The sequence below is a fragment of the Talpa occidentalis genome, unplaced genomic scaffold (genome assembly GCF_014898055.3).
Source record: "Talpa occidentalis isolate TD23 unplaced genomic scaffold, MPIMG_talOcc4v2.1, whole genome shotgun sequence".
NCBI lineage: Eukaryota > Metazoa > Chordata > Mammalia > Eulipotyphla > Talpidae > Talpa > Talpa occidentalis.
This window is the reverse complement of record NW_026555331.1, coordinates 37,793,647-37,816,119: the sequence shown is the minus strand read 5'-3', so window position 1 is coordinate 37,816,119 and position 22,473 is coordinate 37,793,647. Positions and strand designations below refer to the sequence as shown.

Sequence of the window (22,473 nt, the reverse complement as noted above, 5' to 3'; positions counted from 1 at the left end):
AGATGTCTGTTCTGCCTATTTGTCTAGCTTCTCACCTAAGCTATTGTTTTCTTATTCATTCTGTCTTTTTGATCTGTCCATAGTTGCAAATGGAGTATCTTGAATTACTGTGTTGTTTTCATCACTATCTCTCCAGTTCTATTTGTAATTGCTTTATGTATCTTGATGATCCATTGTTGGAACATACATATTATGTATTTTAATTGTTTTAGGCCTTTAACAATAATCTTTATTACCTTTATTTAATGGAAATTTATTTTATCTGATATAAATATAGCTGTTCCTGGTTTTTTTTTTTTTTTGGTTGTTATTTACTTGTAAGATTGTCCTCTATTCTTTAACTCTGAATCTTTATTTGACTTTGATGATAAGATGAGTTTCCTCTAATGAGATCTAGGTGTTTCAAACTCTGGTTGATGACAGTATTTGGTTTTTGTCTTGATTTTGGACTTGTGTGAGTGTAAGGATGCTGCTCTCAATCATAGGCTACAAATAATTGCCTCTTTTATAAGGAAATAGTAATCTGATCTAATCTTCCTACCCATTTTTGCTGTAACTATTCTCATTTGGGGGTTACATGATGAAGCCAATAATCACCACGCTGCACCCTTATTGTTATTGTTTTCCAGTAGTGCATCCTCTGTCTTTCATGTTGACTCTGTACACTACCTTCTCCAGTATTCTCCCTGGTTTTTAAAGCCTCCCATGTTGGTGAGTTCCCTTGGATTAACATAAGCACAGCAACTTCATATAATAGTTGCTCCTCCCAGTCATAGGTATTACTGCCCTAGTGTAGTTCCACGAACACTTTAATTAGCTTTTCCCACACCTTTCTGCTGTGTCATCACTGTTTGAGTGTACAATAGTCATCTGCTTATCTTTAAGGACTCATTTATTTTTGTTGTGCTTTGGTGGTAAATATGTGGTGGAGGAGGTGAATCTAGTATTTTCACTCTATTGCCATCTTTCTGGACTCTCTTACATTATAAGACTTGTTGGTCCACCTGGAAATATTTTTCTTATATTTACTTCTCTTTCTGGACTGTGAATCTCTATAGAACAGTGACCATTTATATCTGTAAATCCAGCAGCTGGTACTTGATAAATGTGAGTTGAGTAACTTGAATAGATAAAAGGACATTTCAGTATCAGTGGTATCATTCTGTTAAATAACCAGATTTAAATGTAGATATTTTTACCTTTTCTAACCTTTTCTACCTTTCCACCCCCACCAGAAGATAGAAAATTGTTATACACTTCTTACTGAAAAAGGAGTAAGGAAATGTGTTATAATGTTCTAATTTGCATTAGAACAAATGCAAATTAGAACAAATGCAAATTGGTCATGTATATTGTCAAATCTCTCCAGTTCAAATGTGAATTCCTAATCAATGAAATTGCCCATGTTTTCCCAGAACTGTTTCCCTACTTAATGAAAAATAAAAATACAACCATTCCTATAATTCCTCACTCCCCTGTATCTTTTAATAATAACATATTTCAATCATTCCATTTTACCATGCTGTTGTTTTCTTTATATGGGAAAGGAAGTCAGAAATGTGAAATCATTGTCTGTCACCAGCAGTTTGATTCTTACTGTCTTTTGATTTGGTAGCCACTATTTTCTAGAGAAGTCAGAATGGAACAGATTATGGTTCCCTTTTCAACTATGTGATTCCAAGCAAAAATTATACTAAAGCTGGTGAATTTCTGATATATTTTACAATAAAGAAAAAGTCAAATAAAAGCACTAGGTTTGTTTTCTAAGCTTGTGATCAGTTTGCCAACTGTCTAGTCCAACACTTGGCTCATCTCTTTTCTCTGTACCTGCTGTGTCCAGTGTTCATTCTTTTGTTCTTTTTTCTTAGCATTTCCACTTATACTAACCTTTTAAATGGCCAATTGTTCCACATTCTATCACCAGATTAAACCTACCAAAGCATAGCTCAAATTTTCCAGCCAATATGCATTATACTTCTTGGCAAATTTAGGTGTTTAATAAATGTATGGAAGAGTGATGTCACTCACTGCTACAGAACTCCCTTTTCACTAGTTTTCAGGTGCTTTGTACTCTTAACTTCAAAATGTCTTGTTTTATTTTCCTATTACTTTTTTTGGCTAGCTGTGCTACTTCTAAACTAGCAACTCTGTGTCCTCTGAACATATTCCATGTTGTTTTACAATATATTTATACTAAACCCTATTTCTGGAGTGTTTTCTAATTAATTTCTCTCTTAGATTCCTCCTTAAGTGCAAGGCACAATTCTGATAGATGCCCCTACCTAGCAGTATTCCCTTCTCCTGCTGAAATCTAGTGGCATGTTTCCTAGTCCCCTCTTTTATTTGTGCATACTTGTTTTGGTGTGTTTTTTTGCACAGTTGCATGCCCTTAAAACCCAGTTGTTTTGGGCTTCCCTTTAGAGTCCCTCTTTTCACCATACCCATACATGCAGAATGTAGGAACTCCTCATGCCCAGGACACATTGGGGAAAAAATACAGAATTACCTGGAGATTCTATGAGAAAGTGGAGGAGGATTTCTTTTATTTTTAATACATTTATGTTTCATAAAAATTGTAGAGTTGCAGTAAGTTTGCAAAGATTGAGTTACCACAAACCTCACCTCCTCACAATTTCCCCATTATTAACATTGTTACATTATTAACATCTTACATGAATATGTAAGTATATTAGTTGCATTTAATGAACTAGATTGTTGCATTGATATTAACTAAAGTTGTTTGCTGTGCATGATTTTCTTTTTTTCACTTTTTGAAGGCCACTTCCCAAAAATGACCTGAAATCTGAGATGCATTCAATTTATATAGAACACATGGTGTTTATAGAAACATTCCCAAATAGTATCATGCTGGTGAACCTTGATAATGTGTGTCAGAGGTTTTCAGCATTAGCCCAGAACGTCAGCATTGCTACAAACAGCTGAAATATATTGTATGAAATTTATTTTCCTCATAAAATGTTGCGTGGTCAAATTTTGGGAGTTGATTAGTCAGATTGGAATTATCACCATTCATATAATTAGTAAAAGGAGCTGACGTGGCTGTTATTAAGTCATTAGCTTAAACAATCCCTAATGTTGCTACAAAATTTAAATGCTGGGCCTCCAAACAAAGGATCCCCTCCTTCACGTGCTTAAGTTCCAAGATGAATTTGGAAACCACAGATCCATCTGGGGGACCCTCTTTCAAAGCCTTTGCATGAGTGTTTTCTGCCTTCGAGGTGTGCACACTTAATCTGTAATTTCGATGTGAATAAATTGTGAAAGTTTAGGTGGCAGGAAAAGGGGTCTGCTAAAATTTCTCCTTCTCCTCTCTCTTTTCCTCCTGGACTCCGTCCCACACATCCCTCTTTCTCCTCTTTTTCTTTTTAAAACATCTGCCATTGTCTTGGGTAATGTAGAATGTTGTCATTCAGAAGAGAGTAATTTCTCTGTAGTTAAATCTCACATGTTTGCAATCATCCTTCACATACCCAGTGATTTGTATCAGAAACGAGCTCTTAAGGGGCTTGTTGACATTACAGAGTCAAGAATTCTCCATTTTAGGGATTCAACCCTTGCTGGCAAGGTTTTTTTGGGTAGTATAAATACACATACACACACACACACACATTTTTACAAAAATACTGAAGAGTTTGTGGATAAATTTTAAAGGAGGATACTCCATCTTTCCTGGTTTCAATTATAAGGTAGGTATGATTATTTCCAATATTTGAAATGACTGAATACTTTTTATATCTTGTTCAATTCTGGACCCTTCCATTTGCAATATTCAGGCTGCAGAATGACAAAGAAACTGCGACTAGAAGATGGTGGTTACATAAAAGTGGTTGGGGACTCACTTAGGGTTAGGTAACTTTTCTTTCTCAGGCATGACAAATCATTAACTCCTCTGAACAGACACTGCAAAGAATTAAAACAAAAGGTGAAATGGTGATGGTCTATATAAGATCTTCCAAAGCATTGGCCTCTCAAAAGAAATGAAGATAAGATTTCTTATCATAGAGATAAGAACTTTCCAATATTCTAGGTATGTATAAAATTCCATATATGTCAACAGTTTTATAATTTCAAATCTTCGGATTGTTTGTCTACTGCAATTTAGCTGAAATGAAAATTCAACTCTCTGGTGTTCATCTTACCACAATAATATGCTAATTTTCATCTCATGGCCTGTAAGAGGCAGTGCCATAAATTGGAAGTGCCACAAATTGGAACTAACTTGCTTGTAAGAGACATGTTAGGGGAAATTGGTTCAATGTTTTTCTTAACTGATTGTGTTTCCAAGATGAAAACCAATAGACTATGAATCAAAAGCTGCCAAAAAGATCTGTGTGTTCCACTTGTACCTATAACATTGATTGATTCGATTTTTCCCTCAGGACATTTCTACTTTGATGAACTGACACAGTTTCTGAAAAAACATTAGTAGCAAAAGCTGCTGTTTGGCTTCTTATGTTGGCAGGAACATATTGCCTGCTTTCTACATTGGCAATCCATACTATTTTCTTTATTATATCTTGAATAAAAGGGAACTGCTAAACTGCAAACAATTCAAACATATTTCTTTCTTCACTCATAAATTTTTTTAAGTTTTTTGGACCTAAACGATGTAGTGTGATCCTTTCTACATCCTCAACTCTGTGACTGGTTTTCCAGTAGGTGGCTTATGATGTCTGCTACATCAGGATGTGCCAGCGCAGCATGTGTGTTCCACAATTTGCATATTTAAAAATCTTTTATATATTATTTCATACTTTCCTGTAACTCTACAGGAGAGGTAGGGCAGATGTCACTCAGAACTTATATATGATGATGTTCAAAACATTTCAGTAGGTTTTCTGTTGTCATACGGCTAGGATGTGGTAAAACCAGGATCAGCATTAAGGTTTTCAGATTTGATTCTAGGAAACTCCACTGTAATAATAATAAAGTTCAGCGCATTATTGCTTTTGGCCAATGGATATTGTGACATGATGGAAAGGATTTATTTTCCAATTTGCATTCTAGTGATACCAAAGAGCACCTTAAGTGTCTCATTTTCATCACGGTGATCTCTTGATCAGAGCTCTTGCTGCTCTTCTTTCCTCTTATTCTTTGATAATTGATCTTATCCTCAAGCAATAGCCTTAATGTTAAAATTAGCACATTGAGAGGATATGTTAGTATTCTGTGTAACTTTTCCAGCATGAACACTCATGAAAGTAATTTAATGTAACTTGTAAAAATGTAAATTTTTACGACTGAGTTTTCAGTTATATTCAGTCAAAGAATGGGTCATTTCTGAAAAATTTTGTTTTAATTTGGCAATTTGGCAAAGGGAGAATACTAAACATTACAGTGTTCACATGTGACAGAGATTTGGTTTTTCTTGTCATCTTATGCCCACCAGAGCTCAATAGCACACAATTTAAACTCAGAGTTGATGATTTTTGTCTGGTCATGAAATAATTTTGCAGTGGAGCATGATGTTAGGAGTGACAAAGAAATGTTTAAGGAGAATTATTTTTCTACTAATTCCTGGGTATCTTTAGACATATCCCTTTAACCATCTGTCTTTTTCTTTCTCTATAGATACATAAATCTATGGATACGTTATATTGGCCCTTTATAGCTGCTAGATAGAGTAGCCAGACAAAATGGTATGTTTGTTTCTCTGAACTGGATGAGACTCAAATAACATTTTTCTCTTCAATGCTTTTATGATTTTCAGCTTATTCTGTGTAAAGTAGTGAATCATGTCCTTTTGTTAAAAAAAAAAAAACTACAGATCGGTTAATACAAATTTAACTTTCCCCTGCAGAACCCCATATCTTTTTTTTTTTTTTAAATAATAAATTTTATTTTTATATTCCCCCATACAATTGCAAACGCCCCATTCTGACCCCAATCCTTCTCCTCCCGCTCCCCACCCCCCAAAAAGTGTCTCTGGTTCATAGTTTTTTGTTGATTTTGATTTTCACTTTCTTATATTCATTTTCCTGGTCCCTTATTTAAGTTTCTAGATTCCTGCTATGAGTGAGACCATCCGGTATTTTTCTTTTTCTTTTTGGCTTATTTCGCTGAGCATGATCCCTTCCAGCGCCATCCATGTTGCTGCAAATTGCATGTGTTTATCTTTTTTGAATGCTGAGTAATATTCCATGGTATATATGTACCACATCTTCTTGATCCAGTCATCTATTTTTGGGCATTTGGGTTGTTTCCAAAGCTTAGCTATTGTAAACAGTGCTGCTATAAACATAGGGGTGCAGGTGCTCTTTGGAATTGATGTTTCTGTGTCCTTTGGAGAACCCCATATCTTAATTAAGAAAACAGAAGAAAGAAATTTCAGTATTTAGGAAAAAACTGTCAGATTCTCTAAGGCTCTTACTTATATTGTACCCCAAAATGTTAAAAATGTCCTGAAATACAGTAATGTTCTCAAGAAAACTCAAGCTTTTGAATGCATAATGTTTAAGAGACCCATCTCACATCATTCTCTCTCTGTGTAATGAAAACGAACATGTGTCAGATTTTAATCACTGCAGGAACCTTGGGAAACCTCATCTTCCTTTGTCCTCTTAGGTGGCCATGTTTGTGCTTCAACTGGGCAGTGCCACATTCCTGCTCACAGAGCCTGTGATCAGCGCGATGACAACTGGTGCGGCCACCCACGTTGTGACTTCACAAGTCAAGTATCTCTTGGGAATCAAAATGCCATATATATCTGGACCACTTGGATTCTTTTATGTGAGTTTTCCATATGTCTCTGTTCATATATTTTGAGCATGTGTTTTATAAAGCAGAAGTTAATTAATTATAAAACTGAGCTTTTTCTATATTAAAGCAACTTGGATTTAAGTATAATCTTTTATGATATTTTAAATGTAATTCACTACATCAAAATGATTTCATAAATAATATCTTAATTTTGGAGATAATTCTTTTAAATAAAGCATTTAATATAATATAATTTGGGGGCATGATGAGAACAAAATAACTTGAATTTTTTTGTGAACCAGATATGTTGCCAACTTCTAATAGAAGCCATCTACTGGGACTGTGGCCCAGTTTAACAACAGCGCTCTCTAATACATTTTTTCAGTGTCATGAACTTTGGTATGGGACAGATCAGAGGTCTGGTGAAAATTGGTGTTTGCAGTGCTAATAGCAGACAGTCAGTTGAAAAACCATTTAAGCCAGAGAGAAGAACATGTGGTCAGCTTCAACATATTTTCCTGATAATAAATACTCCATCGCTCTTCATATCTTTTTGAAATTCATCTAAAATCTATGCTCAAGATGCCACATCCTATTGGAGGGTTATAAGAAAGTGAGACTCTTGTTAAAGAATCTGTGGACAAGAAGATTTCATTTTATTTAATTTTATGTTGTAGTGGAGGAAAAAAAATATTGTTTCCTTTTATCCTTCCAGATTATGGATTGGGGACCTGTAACGAAAGACACGTTAACAAGAGAAAGCAAACACAAGTTTATGAACATATATATCTAATATATATTTGGGAGAAACTCAGGAATGAATAACTCAAAAGAAGGGGCTAGAATTTGGACTTAAATACCGACTTTTGCTAAAATAAAGCAAGAGAGGCAAGTTATGGGAAGGTGCCCCATAAAAGTTCAGTAAGCAAGAGTAACATTTGTTATGTAGTTTGAAATTGGTGCCTTCGTTGATGAGTCTCTTATGATTTACAGCCCCCTTTCTGCCCTGATATTAGAAATAAACACCCTTAAAAATGGAGACATTCCTTAATACTGTGGATATCTCTTATATTGAAGGGTAATTTACACTATTTTTAGAGTTTCCTAGTTTCTGCTCAAACTCAGAAGCTTAACATAATCCTTATGCCAAAGAGACGTATTTTGGGGTGACATGTTCTGGTCTCCTACAATGTGGTGCTGTATACTCACTGTCATTACTGTTTTATAATGAGAGTATTACTCCTTATTTTTTTAATCTTAATTAAGTAATGACTGAAGAGTAGCTCAATATAGGGAAATTTAATAACATTTATCAAAGTTCTGTTGTTGGGGAGGTGTGTGGTATCTCATCCACACAGTTTCATTTGTGTGTTATTGTTTGTGTCATTGATGATTTCATTAGGATAAATTCCTAGTACTGTAATTACCAGATCAAAAGTGTATAATATTTTTGTGAAATTTCATTCTTAAAAGTTGTATCAATTAATATTTTACCCCCACCTTATCATTGTCAATTCTGATTATTACTCTTTTTAAAATTTACCATTTTGATACATGAAAAATAGTATCACTTAGCTTTTTAAATGTCTGTTTTTCTGATAATAGTTGGCAACAGGAGGTAGGAGCTTGTTCTTAATTTTTAATATTTACATGGTATCTTGCTTAATGATTCATTTATTGCAAGAAAGCTTAAAACTAAAACAAGAACACTAGAATTAGGCCTGGAAGCAGCATAATTCCAAGCTCCAGATCAAGCAAAAGCAGACTAAAGTAGGTGTAAGCTGGCAGGTGATTGACCCAATAAAGACTTTTGGTGTGCTAGGAATAGCTTGCATGCACATTGTAAGGAAATAATTGTGTATGTGTTACAAATTGGTCTCTTCAGTCATATTCACATAAATAATCAACCATTCTTTAACTAGTTGTATGAAAAGAAGCAGGGTTGCCTAAAATAGGAATCACATTTGGTTTTTTAGCTTATTTCTCAGGTGGCAATATGCACAAAATGTTACATCAAAGATTTTTATTATACGATAATCTTTAAAAAATTATTTTCTTGGGATGTAAATTATAAGCTACTTTATTGTTGCCTTGTAGGTGATGTGGTGTAGCTTGGGGGGGGAATTCTTTGCAAGTTTTCACACTGAAATTGAATTAAATTTAGAAATATATTCAGATGGAAGACTTTAAACTCACATTACTTCATTGTGAAAATCCCGATGGTTTGTGTTGATAGAAAACAAAGAAGAGTTGCTCTTGCTTTTCACTGTCACAGAGTCCTGCATTATAAGGCTGCTAGGTGGGAATAATACTTTGGTTCATTGCCAAGGTTTCAGAATGAATGCTGATATTGCAATGTCAAAAATTGTGGTGATCTGAACATCAGAGTAAGAAGTAAATTTAGCATTATTAGGTACAGTTTATACTAGACATTTGAAAAGTATGTTTAGTTGGTTTAGTTACACTGAAAGAAACTGATGATGTAAATATGAACTGGTCTCTGGATTATATAGCAGGGATGTGAAGGGGCAGAGTCCAGCTCACCATGCAAGTGTAGATACAGAACAAGCTAGAGACTGTGTTCATCAGATCAAAGAACAATAGACAAGAGTGATTTAATCTACTTTAGATCTTTTTTCACTCTTTGATTACACTTTCCATTTAGAATTTTCAAATTTTTATAACTTTGAAAGTTCCTCAGGTTGATGAAAAAGACACAGAATGTGTTACGGATACTTCTTGGAATATAAATTAATATCTGGAATATTTGAAATTCCTGCATAATAAGTCATTCATTCATCTGGAATGCTCAATGCTCTTTAAAAAATTCAAGTTTGGCCAATTACAATCTTCAGTTACTAATTCTGGTTGTAGCAATTCTTCCTTTGAGAGACAACACCTTCCTCTGCCTTCATCTTGTTCTTGGATTACTGCAGATTGGGGTTTCTCGCTTCTGTCAATATGATTGTTTCCATCTTCCAGGGGATGCCTAAGAGAATTAAACTCTCCGAGTTAAATAGCTAAAATCTCCATCCCTTTGGTTACTGAGGACTGACAGCTATTCTTGCCTCAGCATTTCTCTGGAGCAATCTGAATTAGATACAAGTAGTGCTATGTGTTCAGTTTTCCCCTTACAGATTATAAAGCAGACGTCCAATGGGCTAAAGAAGTAGATGTGAAATATGCTTTCCCCTTTCTATGAGTGACTTGCAGGGCACATGCCACCAACTCCAGTGAAGCCCAGGCAGTTAGGCCTTTTTTTTCTTCTTTTTTTTTTTAAGATCTATTTATTTATTTATCTATTTATTTATTTATTTATACCAGCACTGGGTACAGTCAGAAGTGCGGGAGGGTGAGAGAATTCACCAGAGCCAGAGCAGGGAGCAGAGCAGGCAGAAGGACCGAAGTACACTGCTGAGGGGAGCAGCGGGCGGCAGGAGAGGTCTGCGTGCCATGTGGGACCCTCCGCCCGAGGCCGGGGAGCAGCCAGGGATCGAACTGGCGCTGCAGAGGCTGCGGGCAGCTTCGCAACCCAGCGCTCAACCGCTGCGCCACCAGGGAGGCCCCCTTTTTTCTCTTCTAACTGAAAACTGTTGAACATGTTTGCTCAATTGAGTGGCTTGTCCCAAAATGTTAAACCTTATAAGGCCTTCCTGGTTCCTTTCAGTGTCTCGGAACTTCAGGAGCCTGCATCTAGAAAAGCAGCATCACAAGAACAATGCTTTGACCTTTTTTGTACCCTAGAAAGAGTGGCTGTAACTAGGCCTAATTCATCTTTTTTTAACCTTCCTAAATCTTCATACATAATGTTTTACTTTTCCCTTTGTTTTGCAAGTCTTATCTTTAAATTCTTTAAGTTCTTTTAATGAAATTATCTTTTAAAATTATGACTGTTTCCTAATGAATGCGGAAGTGTTTCACATTCTTCTTCAGTTATATATTGGATAAAAATGACTTTTTCTCTGTGTTAACCTTTAGCTCTTGGTTTTATTAGGGTTGACACAATTATATAGACACTAATTGATCTTTTTCTCTTTGAAGGAAGCAACAGTGGAAAGAACTTTATAATTCAAGAAGCCCCGATTCCAATCACAGCTCTAGCTTTGAGTAAATTACCGAATATTAAGCAAATGACTGAATATCTTTGATTTACAGTTGTCTGTTCTATAAGTTGCTGGTCATTATGCCCATTGGAATTCATTCCTGCAATGAAAAGCCTGGAACATAGTTTTCATGAAATAGAAGTCATTATCTTCTTATTAGTCATGAATAGTTGAATATAACAGATTATAGATTCAAAAAATACTACTTAAGAAATAAATACAAATAATTTTCCTCTATAGAGGACTTTTAATGAGATAAAGCTAAACAATAAAACAGTTTTATCTCCTTCTGCAAGTTATAAAAAATGCTGACTTCAAGATTTATTTTATAACACTTCTAAAAAGAAATATATCTGCTAGTAATGAGTTGCTCATTAGAACTGAAGACATGCTGTTTTTATTTTTATTTAAAAATATTTCCATCTATTCAACTCAAACCTCCCCTTCACTGCTAACAATTGCAAACCCACTTAATAAATTACAAACAGTGCTGCTATATATTTAAAAATAATCATAAACAATAATAATACAAAGGTCATTTCTGTCTTAGGACGCTGACTCACCAATTAGATCATTTTATTCCTGTCATTCTTAAGATTCAAAAAGTTGTCTGATACTTGGTTCCCCACACAGATAAGAGGAGAAAGCTCAACTCTTCTCTAGAATAAAAAAATCATTTTTTTAATAAAAATTGAGAAATGATGATGTATCTTTTTATTAGAAAGGACGTTTCCCCAAAAGGCACAATAAAAATTATAAAAATTCCTAGTTCATATTAACACATGTGGCTTTCTTTGAGATGGTGCCAGTCCCTCAGCCTGTAGCAGCCGACGATAAATTTGGCAAAGCTAGTTTCCCTGGCATGGCTTTATATGTGTATTGTTCTAAATAATTATGTACAGTTCTGTACATTAAACCCAAGAGCACAGGCAAGCTTGGCAATATATTCAATTACACTTCTTGGAAGTTTTCATTTCCTTCTTTAAAAATGAGGAGTTTCAGAACGGAAAAGCTGGTTCATTCCCACCCCCATCCCTGAAGTACAAGCAAAGTACTTTTTTAGTTTGGATACCACTGCCGGCTGCAAAGCAGGAACCAAGAATATTCATAAAGTGGGATAGAAACGTCAGAAGGAAATTAGAGCCAATGAAACATTTTCTTTTATAGAGAATGAGATCACAATTAAATATGTACAAATGAGGTTTATATGTGGAGAACAAATCTACTTTGAAGACATAGGCCCTCTGGGATTTCTGAATCAAGAACACGCTTTGGTGGTTTATGAAAGCCCACATTTTCCCCGCAGTTATTGTGACATTTCTATTGTGAATTGCAGGGCTGTTCAATATACTCTGAAAAATGGACAGGATGAATTGAAGTGGAGAGAAAAGGAATGCTCTTTTGCAGCTTGATTTAATCAGTGATGCAGAGGACAGAAAATGTGGCAGGTTTAATTTGGATACAGAACAATTATATGGGAATTTGTAACAAAGGTTACTTTAAATTCTAAATCAGAGGGCAAATATTTTTGCAACTCAACCATCTTCAGTTTAAATCTCTCCATCCCCCACGATTCACTGAAAAAAATGCATCACCACAAAATCCAGTGCACAAGTAATTTAAATTAGACTTAGTTTTTTAAACAAGGGATGGCTGGATGCCACCTGGCTTTGGCACGCTTGGTTGTGTGTTGGGTCCAAGTGAGTTTTGTGTACCCGTGTTGTCTCTAGTCATTTAACATACCATACTTCCCCTAGATCATATTTTATTTGGAGACTTAATTTATTCCTTCAAGCAATAGTGAATGATTTATTCCCGCTGTGAGAAGCAGCTATTGATCAGAAATTTGCATATCATGGTTTACCAAAATACATATACACTATCGAGTATACTATAATGCACACACACACATACCACAGGTAGGTAAGTAGGTAGATAGAAAAATAGCTAGATAGATAGTTCTGTATTCCTTTGTTAGGGCTGCCATATCAAACTAGAATAGACTGGGGAAAGGGGGTTTAAACAACAAAAATTAATTTTTCGCTATTCTGGAGAGTGGAAGTTCAAGATCAAGGTGCCAGCAGGGTTAGTTTCCTCTAAGTATTCAAAACGCTGGATAAAAATACAAAGTACACACATGAGTGTTAGTGTATTCTTTGTGGTCCTTTATAGATAGTTCAAAAGTCTACTCATCACTGTTACTGAAGTATTATCAATAATATTTTATACTTATAATATTAAAATTATTTTTTCTATCATGAGATTTCACAATAGCGTAACCATGAGCAAACAGAATGCTGGATGAGAGGGATATTTTGATTGATGGACCTATCTGGTTAATTGAGGATTGAGCAGAAAGTCCATATAATTTTAACACTTATTAATATTTCTGAACGTTTAACACCTTTGCTTCATGATGTTTAGCAGAGTGGATGCAATTTAGAGTGTCTTGAACATCATAAAGTCTCAACAAATATGTTGAATAGATGAACTAATGATAACTATAAATTCTCAATAAGGTATAGCCCAAGTATTAGTTGTGGGAAAATAAGAATCTGGGTCTTTGCTTTTCTTATTATTCTGCTTATTCAGAGTAAACTCCACTCTGAGTTACAGATTTATTGTTACTATTAGTATGCTAGACTAAAGCATTCATTCAATAATATTTATTGAGTATCTACTATCTACCAGGTTCTAGGAGTTGAGAATATCAGCAAAAAGCAAAAACAAAAACATAATGAATGACCAAATCAGATAAAAACACATTATACATATAAATAGTGCGTGTGTAAACACCCATATGTCATTGAGTGTTTCATAAACATCTCCCCTCTAAAAATATTAGAAAACTATAGTAGGGAGAGGCTATTTTTCATTTTTTGAATTATCTCAAAATAGATTTATTTACACATATTGATATTTTTCTTTTTATAAGTTATAGCAAATACTCAATTTAAAGAACTTATTTTATAGTTATAATAAATACTCGAAAAATTGACTACTCAATTTAAAAATACAAAGAATTTAGAGCTCAAAGTGAGCTAACCTCTTATTTTATCAAACAGATTGGTCAATTCTGATGGTTCAGCTTACTTATTTATCCATACAGATGCAAACTTCACTGAGATCTGGAAACCGAATGATGATCCTCAACAGGAATTTTCTTCCTCTAAAGCTTAGTGTGTGGTAGCATGCTCAGATGACTGAATTTATACTATTAAAAAAGAGAAATTTAATATGTGCTTAGGATTTGAGACCTATATACAATGAGCATATATAAAAGTGTGTGTGTGTGTTTGTGTGTGTGTGTGTTGCATATGTTGCCATCCCCGTCCCTCTATCTGTGCATGACACGTGTGACACCCATCTCCTATGAGCTGTATGACTGTGGCTTCTCTCCATGGGGTTAAAGGGCAGTCATTAGGATGACTCCTCCCCAGTCTGCTTTTCTATCGTGTTCTTCATACCACTTGTAAGGAGCCTCTGCCCACCCCTGGTTTCTTCTGAAGCATCTTGTGAGATGTGCTTTGCTATACAGCCTGTAGTTTAATCCAGACAGACAATAAAAACCCTGAAGGGCTTTCTCATTCCTTTCATTCTGGGGTGGTCATTTTATTAGTGCAAACACATGTTTTCAAAATGCACATTACTGCAAATTTGGTATGGCTTGGGAGTTTTGCATAATTCCCCCTTTTCTTAGACAGGCACTGTGATGGCCTAATTTTAATACTGTGGATAAAACATAAGAAATAGCCCTCTAAATGCTTTAAAACTTTTTGATGCTTGGTTTTTTTCTCATAAGTCAACTAAATGACATTTTCAATCTTATCCTTGGACTCATGATAAAGTATCAGAGAGCCATGAATTTGAACAATATTTTCTTGCCTTCCTCTCTCTTTCACTTTAGAATTTATTTCACTATGTAGAATTTTTGTTCTGGGTTTTGAATAGGAGTAATTATGAAAATAGGACCTATCCCTTCACTTGCTGTAGGAATTCCGTGAATAGTTCATCATTCACAGCATGGACAAAGAGGGAAATACCACCTGCATTTCAGATAACTATGATATTATAGCACCTAATTTTTCTCCAGTTAGTATGGAATAAAATAGAATACTGTGAAAAGATGACAGATAGAGCTATCTGATCTCTAATTTATTCAATAGTGTAACTGATTTTATAACTAGTATGTTTTTGTATTAACTATGGGGACAAAGAAGATTTTGGATCAACTGTAACACCCTGCTCCCTTTTACCCAGTAAGTTTCCATTTTAAAAGAATGCATTTTTGATGTTTGTTTGAAAGGATAATAGTGTTAATGATAACATTCAATATGTAGACTCCAGATTCTGATAGCCTGATAACCCTGCTTTACATCAGGTATGTTCCTGATCTCTGAACTCTGGACTGAATGGGTTAAGTCCTTTAATTAGGAAAACTACTGTGCAGAATTTTAAGAGATGCTAAGGAGTGTAACCTATATAAGTTCTTTTGATTCATTATATATTTTGATTCAATAGTTTTTTGTTGTGGTCAAATTATATTTAAGACAATTAAAGAGAAAGCAAAGAATATCAACAAGTTGAACTACTATAAGAATAGCTTGTACACTTAAAAAAACTAAAACCTAGTTTATATCACCTGAAATTAAACTTGAGAAATCTGCTATGAATAGAAATGAGATTACAAAAATCACATTCAGCATATTCTAAGTTAAGAGACATGTAAGCATTAAAGCCTTATTTAAAATCTTTAAAATTATGTATTTTCATAAGAGATAATCTGGAAGATACAGATAAGTAAAAACATCTCCTTACAGAGTGCTATTAACATGCCAGATGTGTCCAGAGATATTTAAAATGTGACATTTTATTTCATTAAAAAACTATGACTGTATTAGTTTGCTAAGGCTTCCATAACAAACACAAACAACTGGGTGTTTTAAACAATAGAAATTTATTTCTTGCTATCTTAGAGGCTAATAGTCTAAGATCAGATGTTGGCAACTTTGATTTCTTTTGAGGCTTGGCCTGCAGATGACCACCTTCTACTAGTGTTTTCCTCCGGTCTTGTTATAAAGATGCCGGTTATACTAGATTAGGGACAATGTGTACGACTTCATTCTACCTTCTTACCTCTTTAAAGTCATATCTCCATTCTCAAGTACTGGGTACCCTCTATTCTCCAACATAGGAATTTGAGGGGGAAATTGTTCAACCTTCGGCAGTATCAAAGCATACATATTTATTTAAACCTACTTTGCTCACTTAGCACCAGTATAGAAATGCCTTTCTGTATCAATACATTTATTCTTTAAAATTGTGTATTTAATGGATGTAAATGATTCTGTGGTTCATGTGTGTATATATATATTATATATAAAACCTAGTGACTCAAAACTGTTCTTTTATACTCTACACTCTAAATGCTTTAAATATACTTTTTGTTTTAAACAATAATGAATATTCTTGTAACAAGGTCTTGTCACAGTTTAATTATGGTCATAGTTTAATTTTCTTGAAGTGAAGCTGCTGAGACAAAGAATAGGACATTTCAAAAGCTTTTGATACACTTTATTGGATATCAAAAGAGTATACCAAATTATAGCCTTATGGGCAGTATAGAAGAGTTCCCATTTCCTCCCCCAATTTCATCAACATTATAATTTACAAGTCATTAATAAGTTGATTAAAGGAAAATGCATTCTTATTACTATTTGAATTAGCATTTCTTTGATTACTAGGGTGATGAACTCTTTGACCATCTGTTTATTGACTTTATATTTCTTAATAGTGTTTGCTTCTGCTGATATAATAATGTTTACATTTTTTATGACTGCTATTTTTTTAAGGATTTATTTATTTATGCATACAAGAACTGGGGTACAGGCCAGGAGTGTGGGGAGTGAGAGGATTCACCAGAGAAAGAGTGGGAAACAGAATAGAAATGAGATTACAAAAGATTCCAGCAGACTGACTGGAATACTCTGCTGAGGGGAGCAGTGGGTGAGACTGGAGAGGTCTGTTGTGCCATGTTGGTAGCTCCCTGGCTGGGATTGGGCTAGAACTCATGCTGCAGAGGCTGCGGCTAGCTTCATAGTGCCCAGACTTAACCCCTTGTGCTACTAGGGAGGCCCAACTGCAGTTTTTCCATTTAGCTACTTTTCATCTATAACTTATTTTATTTTGCTCAATTTTATTTCAAAGATGATTTATGAGATAATTTTTTTTTACAATACAACTGTTATGTTTCTGGGCTTTTGTCTTCTAATTCTTCTTATGTGTTTTTATGCTTATATCTTACTTAGAATATGTATATATATTACATATGTAAATTAGGTAGTACAAATTCATCAATATTATTCTCTTTCAAAATTTTCTCAGCTATTGTGCTTTTTATATTCTGTATATATCATTGTGTTACATTTTCAGACAAAAACTGAATTAAATTTCTTTATGTAGACTGTTCATGTAGAGCTAGGAATAAATTCAGGTTAGTGATTATTTTCCCTTTTTTAGCTCTCAATTTAGAGTTCTTTAAAATCTTACTCGATATTTTTTACTTGAGTAGATCAGATATTTATATAATTATCAACGAGATTCTAACTTGTTATAATTTTAGCACTTACTTGAATAAATACAGGTTTCCAATTTTAAATGGGTTTTAATTTTATTCTTTTTTTTTTAAAGATTTATTTACTTATTTATTTATTTATACATACCTACAAGCACTGGGTACAGTCAGAAGTGGGGGAGGGTGAGAGAATTCACCAGAGCCAGAGCGGGGAGCAGAGCAGGCAGAAGGACCGAAGTACACTGCTGAGGGGAGCAGCGGGCGGCAGGAGAGGTCTGCGCGCCATGTGGGACCCTCCTCCGGTGGCCAGGGAGCAGCCAGGGATCGAACCGGCGTCTCAGAGGCTGCGGGCAGTCTCTCAACCCAGCGCTCAACCGCTGCGCCACCGGGGAGGCCCTTAATTTTATTCTTATCTTCAACATTACTCCTATATCTAATCTACTTTTATGCCAAGTCAGATTTCCCCAATTCACCAAGATTGTCTGATAGATTGTATTATACTTTCCTCCTAGTTTCAAGCAAATTTTTAAATGTAGGCTTAATTTCTATAGACTCATTTACTTTAAAGAAATTTATTTTTTCAGTGATGCATATACCCTGTCCTCACATTTTCTGTTCTAAGTTTTATTTTTGGGATTTTTTAGGCAGAATATTTATCTCAGACCTCTTCTCGCCCTCTCACTCTATGATGTATAACTTGACTAATTCCCATTTATCTCTTTGGGGAGGCTCCCCTGACCACTCAAGCGCCTTGAACGAGAAGGCCTATCTAGGTTGTTCATCAGTGAAGCCTTAGAATTGAGCACCGTACTTGGCATAAAGTGTGTGGTCATAAAAAAATAAGAAAAAAACCCTGAATGAGATCGAGAACATAGTAACATTTTACCTTACACTAAATATGTGATACATTTCAATACCAGAACTTACCTCCTTCATGTGTGGCTTGTATTTGTGTATGTTTGATTTGGGGATTTGGGGAACAATGGCAGGGCTCAAGGGAGCCTATAGTCCCTTCATAGCTCCTAATGATGAATCTCTATATAACTAATGATTTTGAGCATTTCTGCCCATTGAAGTGTCTGGAGAGGAGCTGGCATAATCGCTCATTCCAGTAATGCTTTTACGTAGGAAGCAAACCTTGTGTTTGATGGAAAATTCCAGAACAAAGCAATTTTGTGCAAGCAAAATGGACTGTAGTTTTGTTTTATATCAGTACTATATCTTCAATGCTTTTCTAGGACCCACCTTTCCTTTCCCCAACCCTTAAGGTATTTGTGTAAAACATCATTAAAACATTTAGAGGGCCTCCCCTGTGCCGCAGCGGTTGAGCGCTGGGTTGCGAGGCTGCCAGCAGCCTCTGCAGCGCCGGTTCAATCCCTGGCTGCTCCCCGGCCACCGGAGGAGGGTCCCACATGGCGCGCAGACCTCTCCTGCCGCCCGCTGCTCCCCTCAGCAGTGTACTTCGGTCCTTCTGCCTGCTCTGCTCCCCGCTCTGGCTCTGGTGAATTCTCTCATACTCCCCGCGCTTCTGACTGTACCCAGTGCTTGTATAAATAAAAAAAAAAAAAAATTTAGAGCCAGATTCCTTTTTTTTTTGTATTGAAGATAGAGTTTTATTTTCCTACTTTATATATTTTAATTAATTGATTGATTTTCTTACATTGTTGTTAATTTTTGGACAGTGTTTGATTTCTCTTCTCAGGTGTAGTCTCTGTAGTTCTCCCACCTCCATGGTACCTGTAGTGCCAAACACAAAGGAGCCTGCTTTCAATGGTGGTAGACTGGGGGTGACCCTGAAATTTGTTTGCCTTTTTCTTCATCTCTGTAGATCTATGCATATGTCTTTGAAAACATCAAGTCTGTCCAATTGGAAGCACTACTCTTATCCTTGCTGAGTATCGTGGTGCTTGTTCTGGTTAAAGAGCTGAATGAACAGTTTAAAAGGAAAATTAAAGTTGTTCTTCCTGTCGATTTAGTTTTGGTAAGTATGAAATCAACATTTAGCATTCTGCCCTCCAATGTTTGCCAGTTGTTGGAATAACCAGCAGAGGCTCAGTATTTTGTGTACAGTAACCCACAGCTACTCCTGTCTCTCATTAAAATAGGGCTAATTTGCGTGGCTATACATTAATGTCAGAACAGGAAACATTTTGAGTCAATAAATTTAAAAAGGAGGCACACATGTTTTCAATTTACACAGCATTTCTCATATGCTTGCAATTTTTTTTGCATAAATAACGGGACATATAGCCTAAGATTTTAAATAAGGAGATATTTCTACTAGTAAGACTTAAAAGATCTCTGGCATGATTCTCAATAAAGCAATAAAAAATGATACCACTTTTCCATGTGACATCAGATCTATTTGACTGCACATGTCCATCCAAGTGATGTTTCATGAATAAATAAATATCGATTGACAAATGTCCATCAATGATTTGGTAGGTTTATTGACACCTTTGTTCTCTCACCTAATTTTGCTTTACTGGAAGGATGCTCATGAATTTCATTGACCAGGCTTGGTTCTCTAAGAAATTTTGTTGTAACACCTTACAAAACAATTAAATAACTTTGTTCCCAAGGTTCATAGCATTAAAATATATGTTTCAAAAATTCCAGAGTCCTCTAAAAGGAACTCTTAGCTCAATAAAGAATTAAGCTGAAAATGAAATGTAAACACAACCACAGTCCACTAGCTTATCATTAATTGGCTTTAGTTTTTTAATGGTCTTTGTATTATACATGCATGAGAAAAGTGGTGTCTATGTAATTTTATTTATTGAGATAGACCTTCAAACTATTGAAATAGTATAGGCTTATGTAAACATATATGGCTAGCACACCGAAAATGGTTTCTGAAGCTTTCTATAAAACAAAGATGATGAATTTTTTCCATGGGTAGACCTTGTATGATTCTACACCTTTGATAATTTGTGGAAATGTATGTAATCTATGTGATCTAAATATGTATATGCTTATTTTTAGTAAATTATAGAAGTAGGAGATATTACACTTGTTAGTAGATTTTATGACAACTGCGAAATATAGTATGTTATTCCAAAGGTTTTCAGAAATACTTAGTGTGTCTTCCTGGGAAGCTTTACTACCTAAGTTTCATGAAACTAAAAATTGGCAGTCAACTTAGGGAATGTCTCTGTGCTAGTAATATAATTGTTGCTTCTTCTTTGCAAAAAATAGTAAGAGTTATCCTTCCAGTAAATAGAAAGAAATAATTATGTGGTATAATCCTGTACACACATACACACTCACACACACACATGTACACGCACGCACACAGCAACTCCTTTATTCTGTGCTCTGTTCCCCTTCAAAATCAGACGTAATTGGATAGATGTAGGTTAGGATAATAGAAAAACCGTAACATTGGGAGACTATTTAATTTTTAAGGTTGCAAATTAAACTCCCTTAAATCTCAGAGGGAGATTTTGATTTTAAAAAAAGTCTTAATTTTCAAGTCTGTGTAACTACTATACTACTCTTGACAACCATGGGACACAGGAACAATATTTGCTTTTAAAAATAGTTCTAAGGTGTTTGAGAGGCCAGAAATAATTTTCTTTTTCTTTTTTTTCCCAAATGGAACCACACAGATTATTGCTGCATCATTTGCTTGTTATTGTACCAATATGGAAAACACATATGGATTAGAAGTAGTTGGTCATATTCCAAAAGGGTAATGTAGACTTTATTTTTCTTTGTTTTTTGTTTTTGATGGAAGAAGGGGTTGGGGGTGGGTGGATTTCATTTTTGTCGAAGACCCTATACTGGACAAAATTCTAATTAATTTTTATTTAAAATTGATAGAAAATGTTAACCTATTAGTAGGGAAGTTTATACTATTTTGTACAGCACTGATTTAAGTAAAAGATTTAGAAATTATTCAAAAAGGTAGTATCTGGAAAAAATCGGGGGCCTTGAATATCCAAATCCAAATCTGGGATTTATTTTTTCTTCATCCCCTCACACATTCTTATTCTCATTTCTCTGAAAAATTAGTGAGAGGACAGGACACATGAATCATTTGAAATAGTAAACCCCTTGATTGGGTAGTGCAGAAATTTTAAAGAGAGAGAGGTTGGATGTGGACAAGAGAACATGGTTCCCTACCTGGTTTAAAACTTTCCTCTGAGCACTGATAGGAAGATTAACAAGATGAGGACATGTTCACCTTACAAGGACAAAAAGTTGTTCCAAATAAAGTTTAAATGAAAACAAAGGCATCTTCAGGAAAAGAGGGTCAGATGATGGCTCATGGGTTATTCTGTGGAATGAGATGTATATATACACTAATATTTTAAATTTGAGACAAAGTTATGTCCTCTATATTTTTATCTCCCAGTACTGCATATTGGTTTCCCACTACATTAAATTGGTTGAACAGTAGAAAAATTAAAAAGATTTAAAAAAATCCTCTGCCCTTAGCCTATACAGATAGGAGCTAGAGGTAAAATTCTGACTTGGTTTTCTAAATGTTTCTCTACTTTTTCAACTCTACAAGTGAGCTTGTATTTTCTCTCTAGGTCAGTTCACTGTTAATCTTAATGAAGGACATTCAATTTTCTTGAAACAAAAATGTTCTTATACTTTGAAATAGTAGCACTTTTGTGTAGTAATATATTTCAGGGCCTGTAATGAAATTAATTTGTCTTGGGGCTAGACTTGTGCCTCTTCATCCTCTCTAATTCTCCTCTGAGTGACCTTTCTAGATCCATCCTTAAGATTTCTAAGGGATCATAAAAAGATCATGCCACTGAAAAGAGATTAAATCCCATTTACCCTTTTCTTGGTGACTTCAAATACATCCTCTACATCTCAAAATGTTTTCTCCTCCTCAGAGTACATCCAGTGGCACTTAACCTGGAGGTTGTTGGCGCTTTAAATGAAATAGCAAATATGAAAAGGGCTGAATATTTTACTCATGGTATTAAATCAACATGAATTTTATTTTTATTCTACTTTTGTACCAGAGGGATTTTGTTTTTCTGGAGGGAGGTAAACTTTACAAAGTAACACCAGGGATAAATAAATGAAGATACCCTGGTTCAAGTGGCTTTC

General features: G+C 35.0%; 1 protein-coding gene across 2 annotated transcripts in view; it reads left to right on the top strand.

The window, feature by feature from the left end:
- SLC26A7 (solute carrier family 26 member 7) overlaps positions 1–22,473 on the top strand; it is a 99,877-nt gene that overhangs the window by 39,919 nt on the left and 37,485 nt on the right. For both annotated transcript variants that reach the window (XM_037504264.2, XM_037504268.2), the window contains 3 exons: positions 6,586–6,750; positions 19,226–19,378; positions 21,009–21,091. In XM_037504264.2, coding sequence (XP_037360161.1) covers positions 6,586–6,750; positions 19,226–19,378; positions 21,009–21,091 — 401 coding nt within the window. The remainder of the gene's footprint in view (positions 1–6,585; positions 6,751–19,225; positions 19,379–21,008; positions 21,092–22,473) is intronic.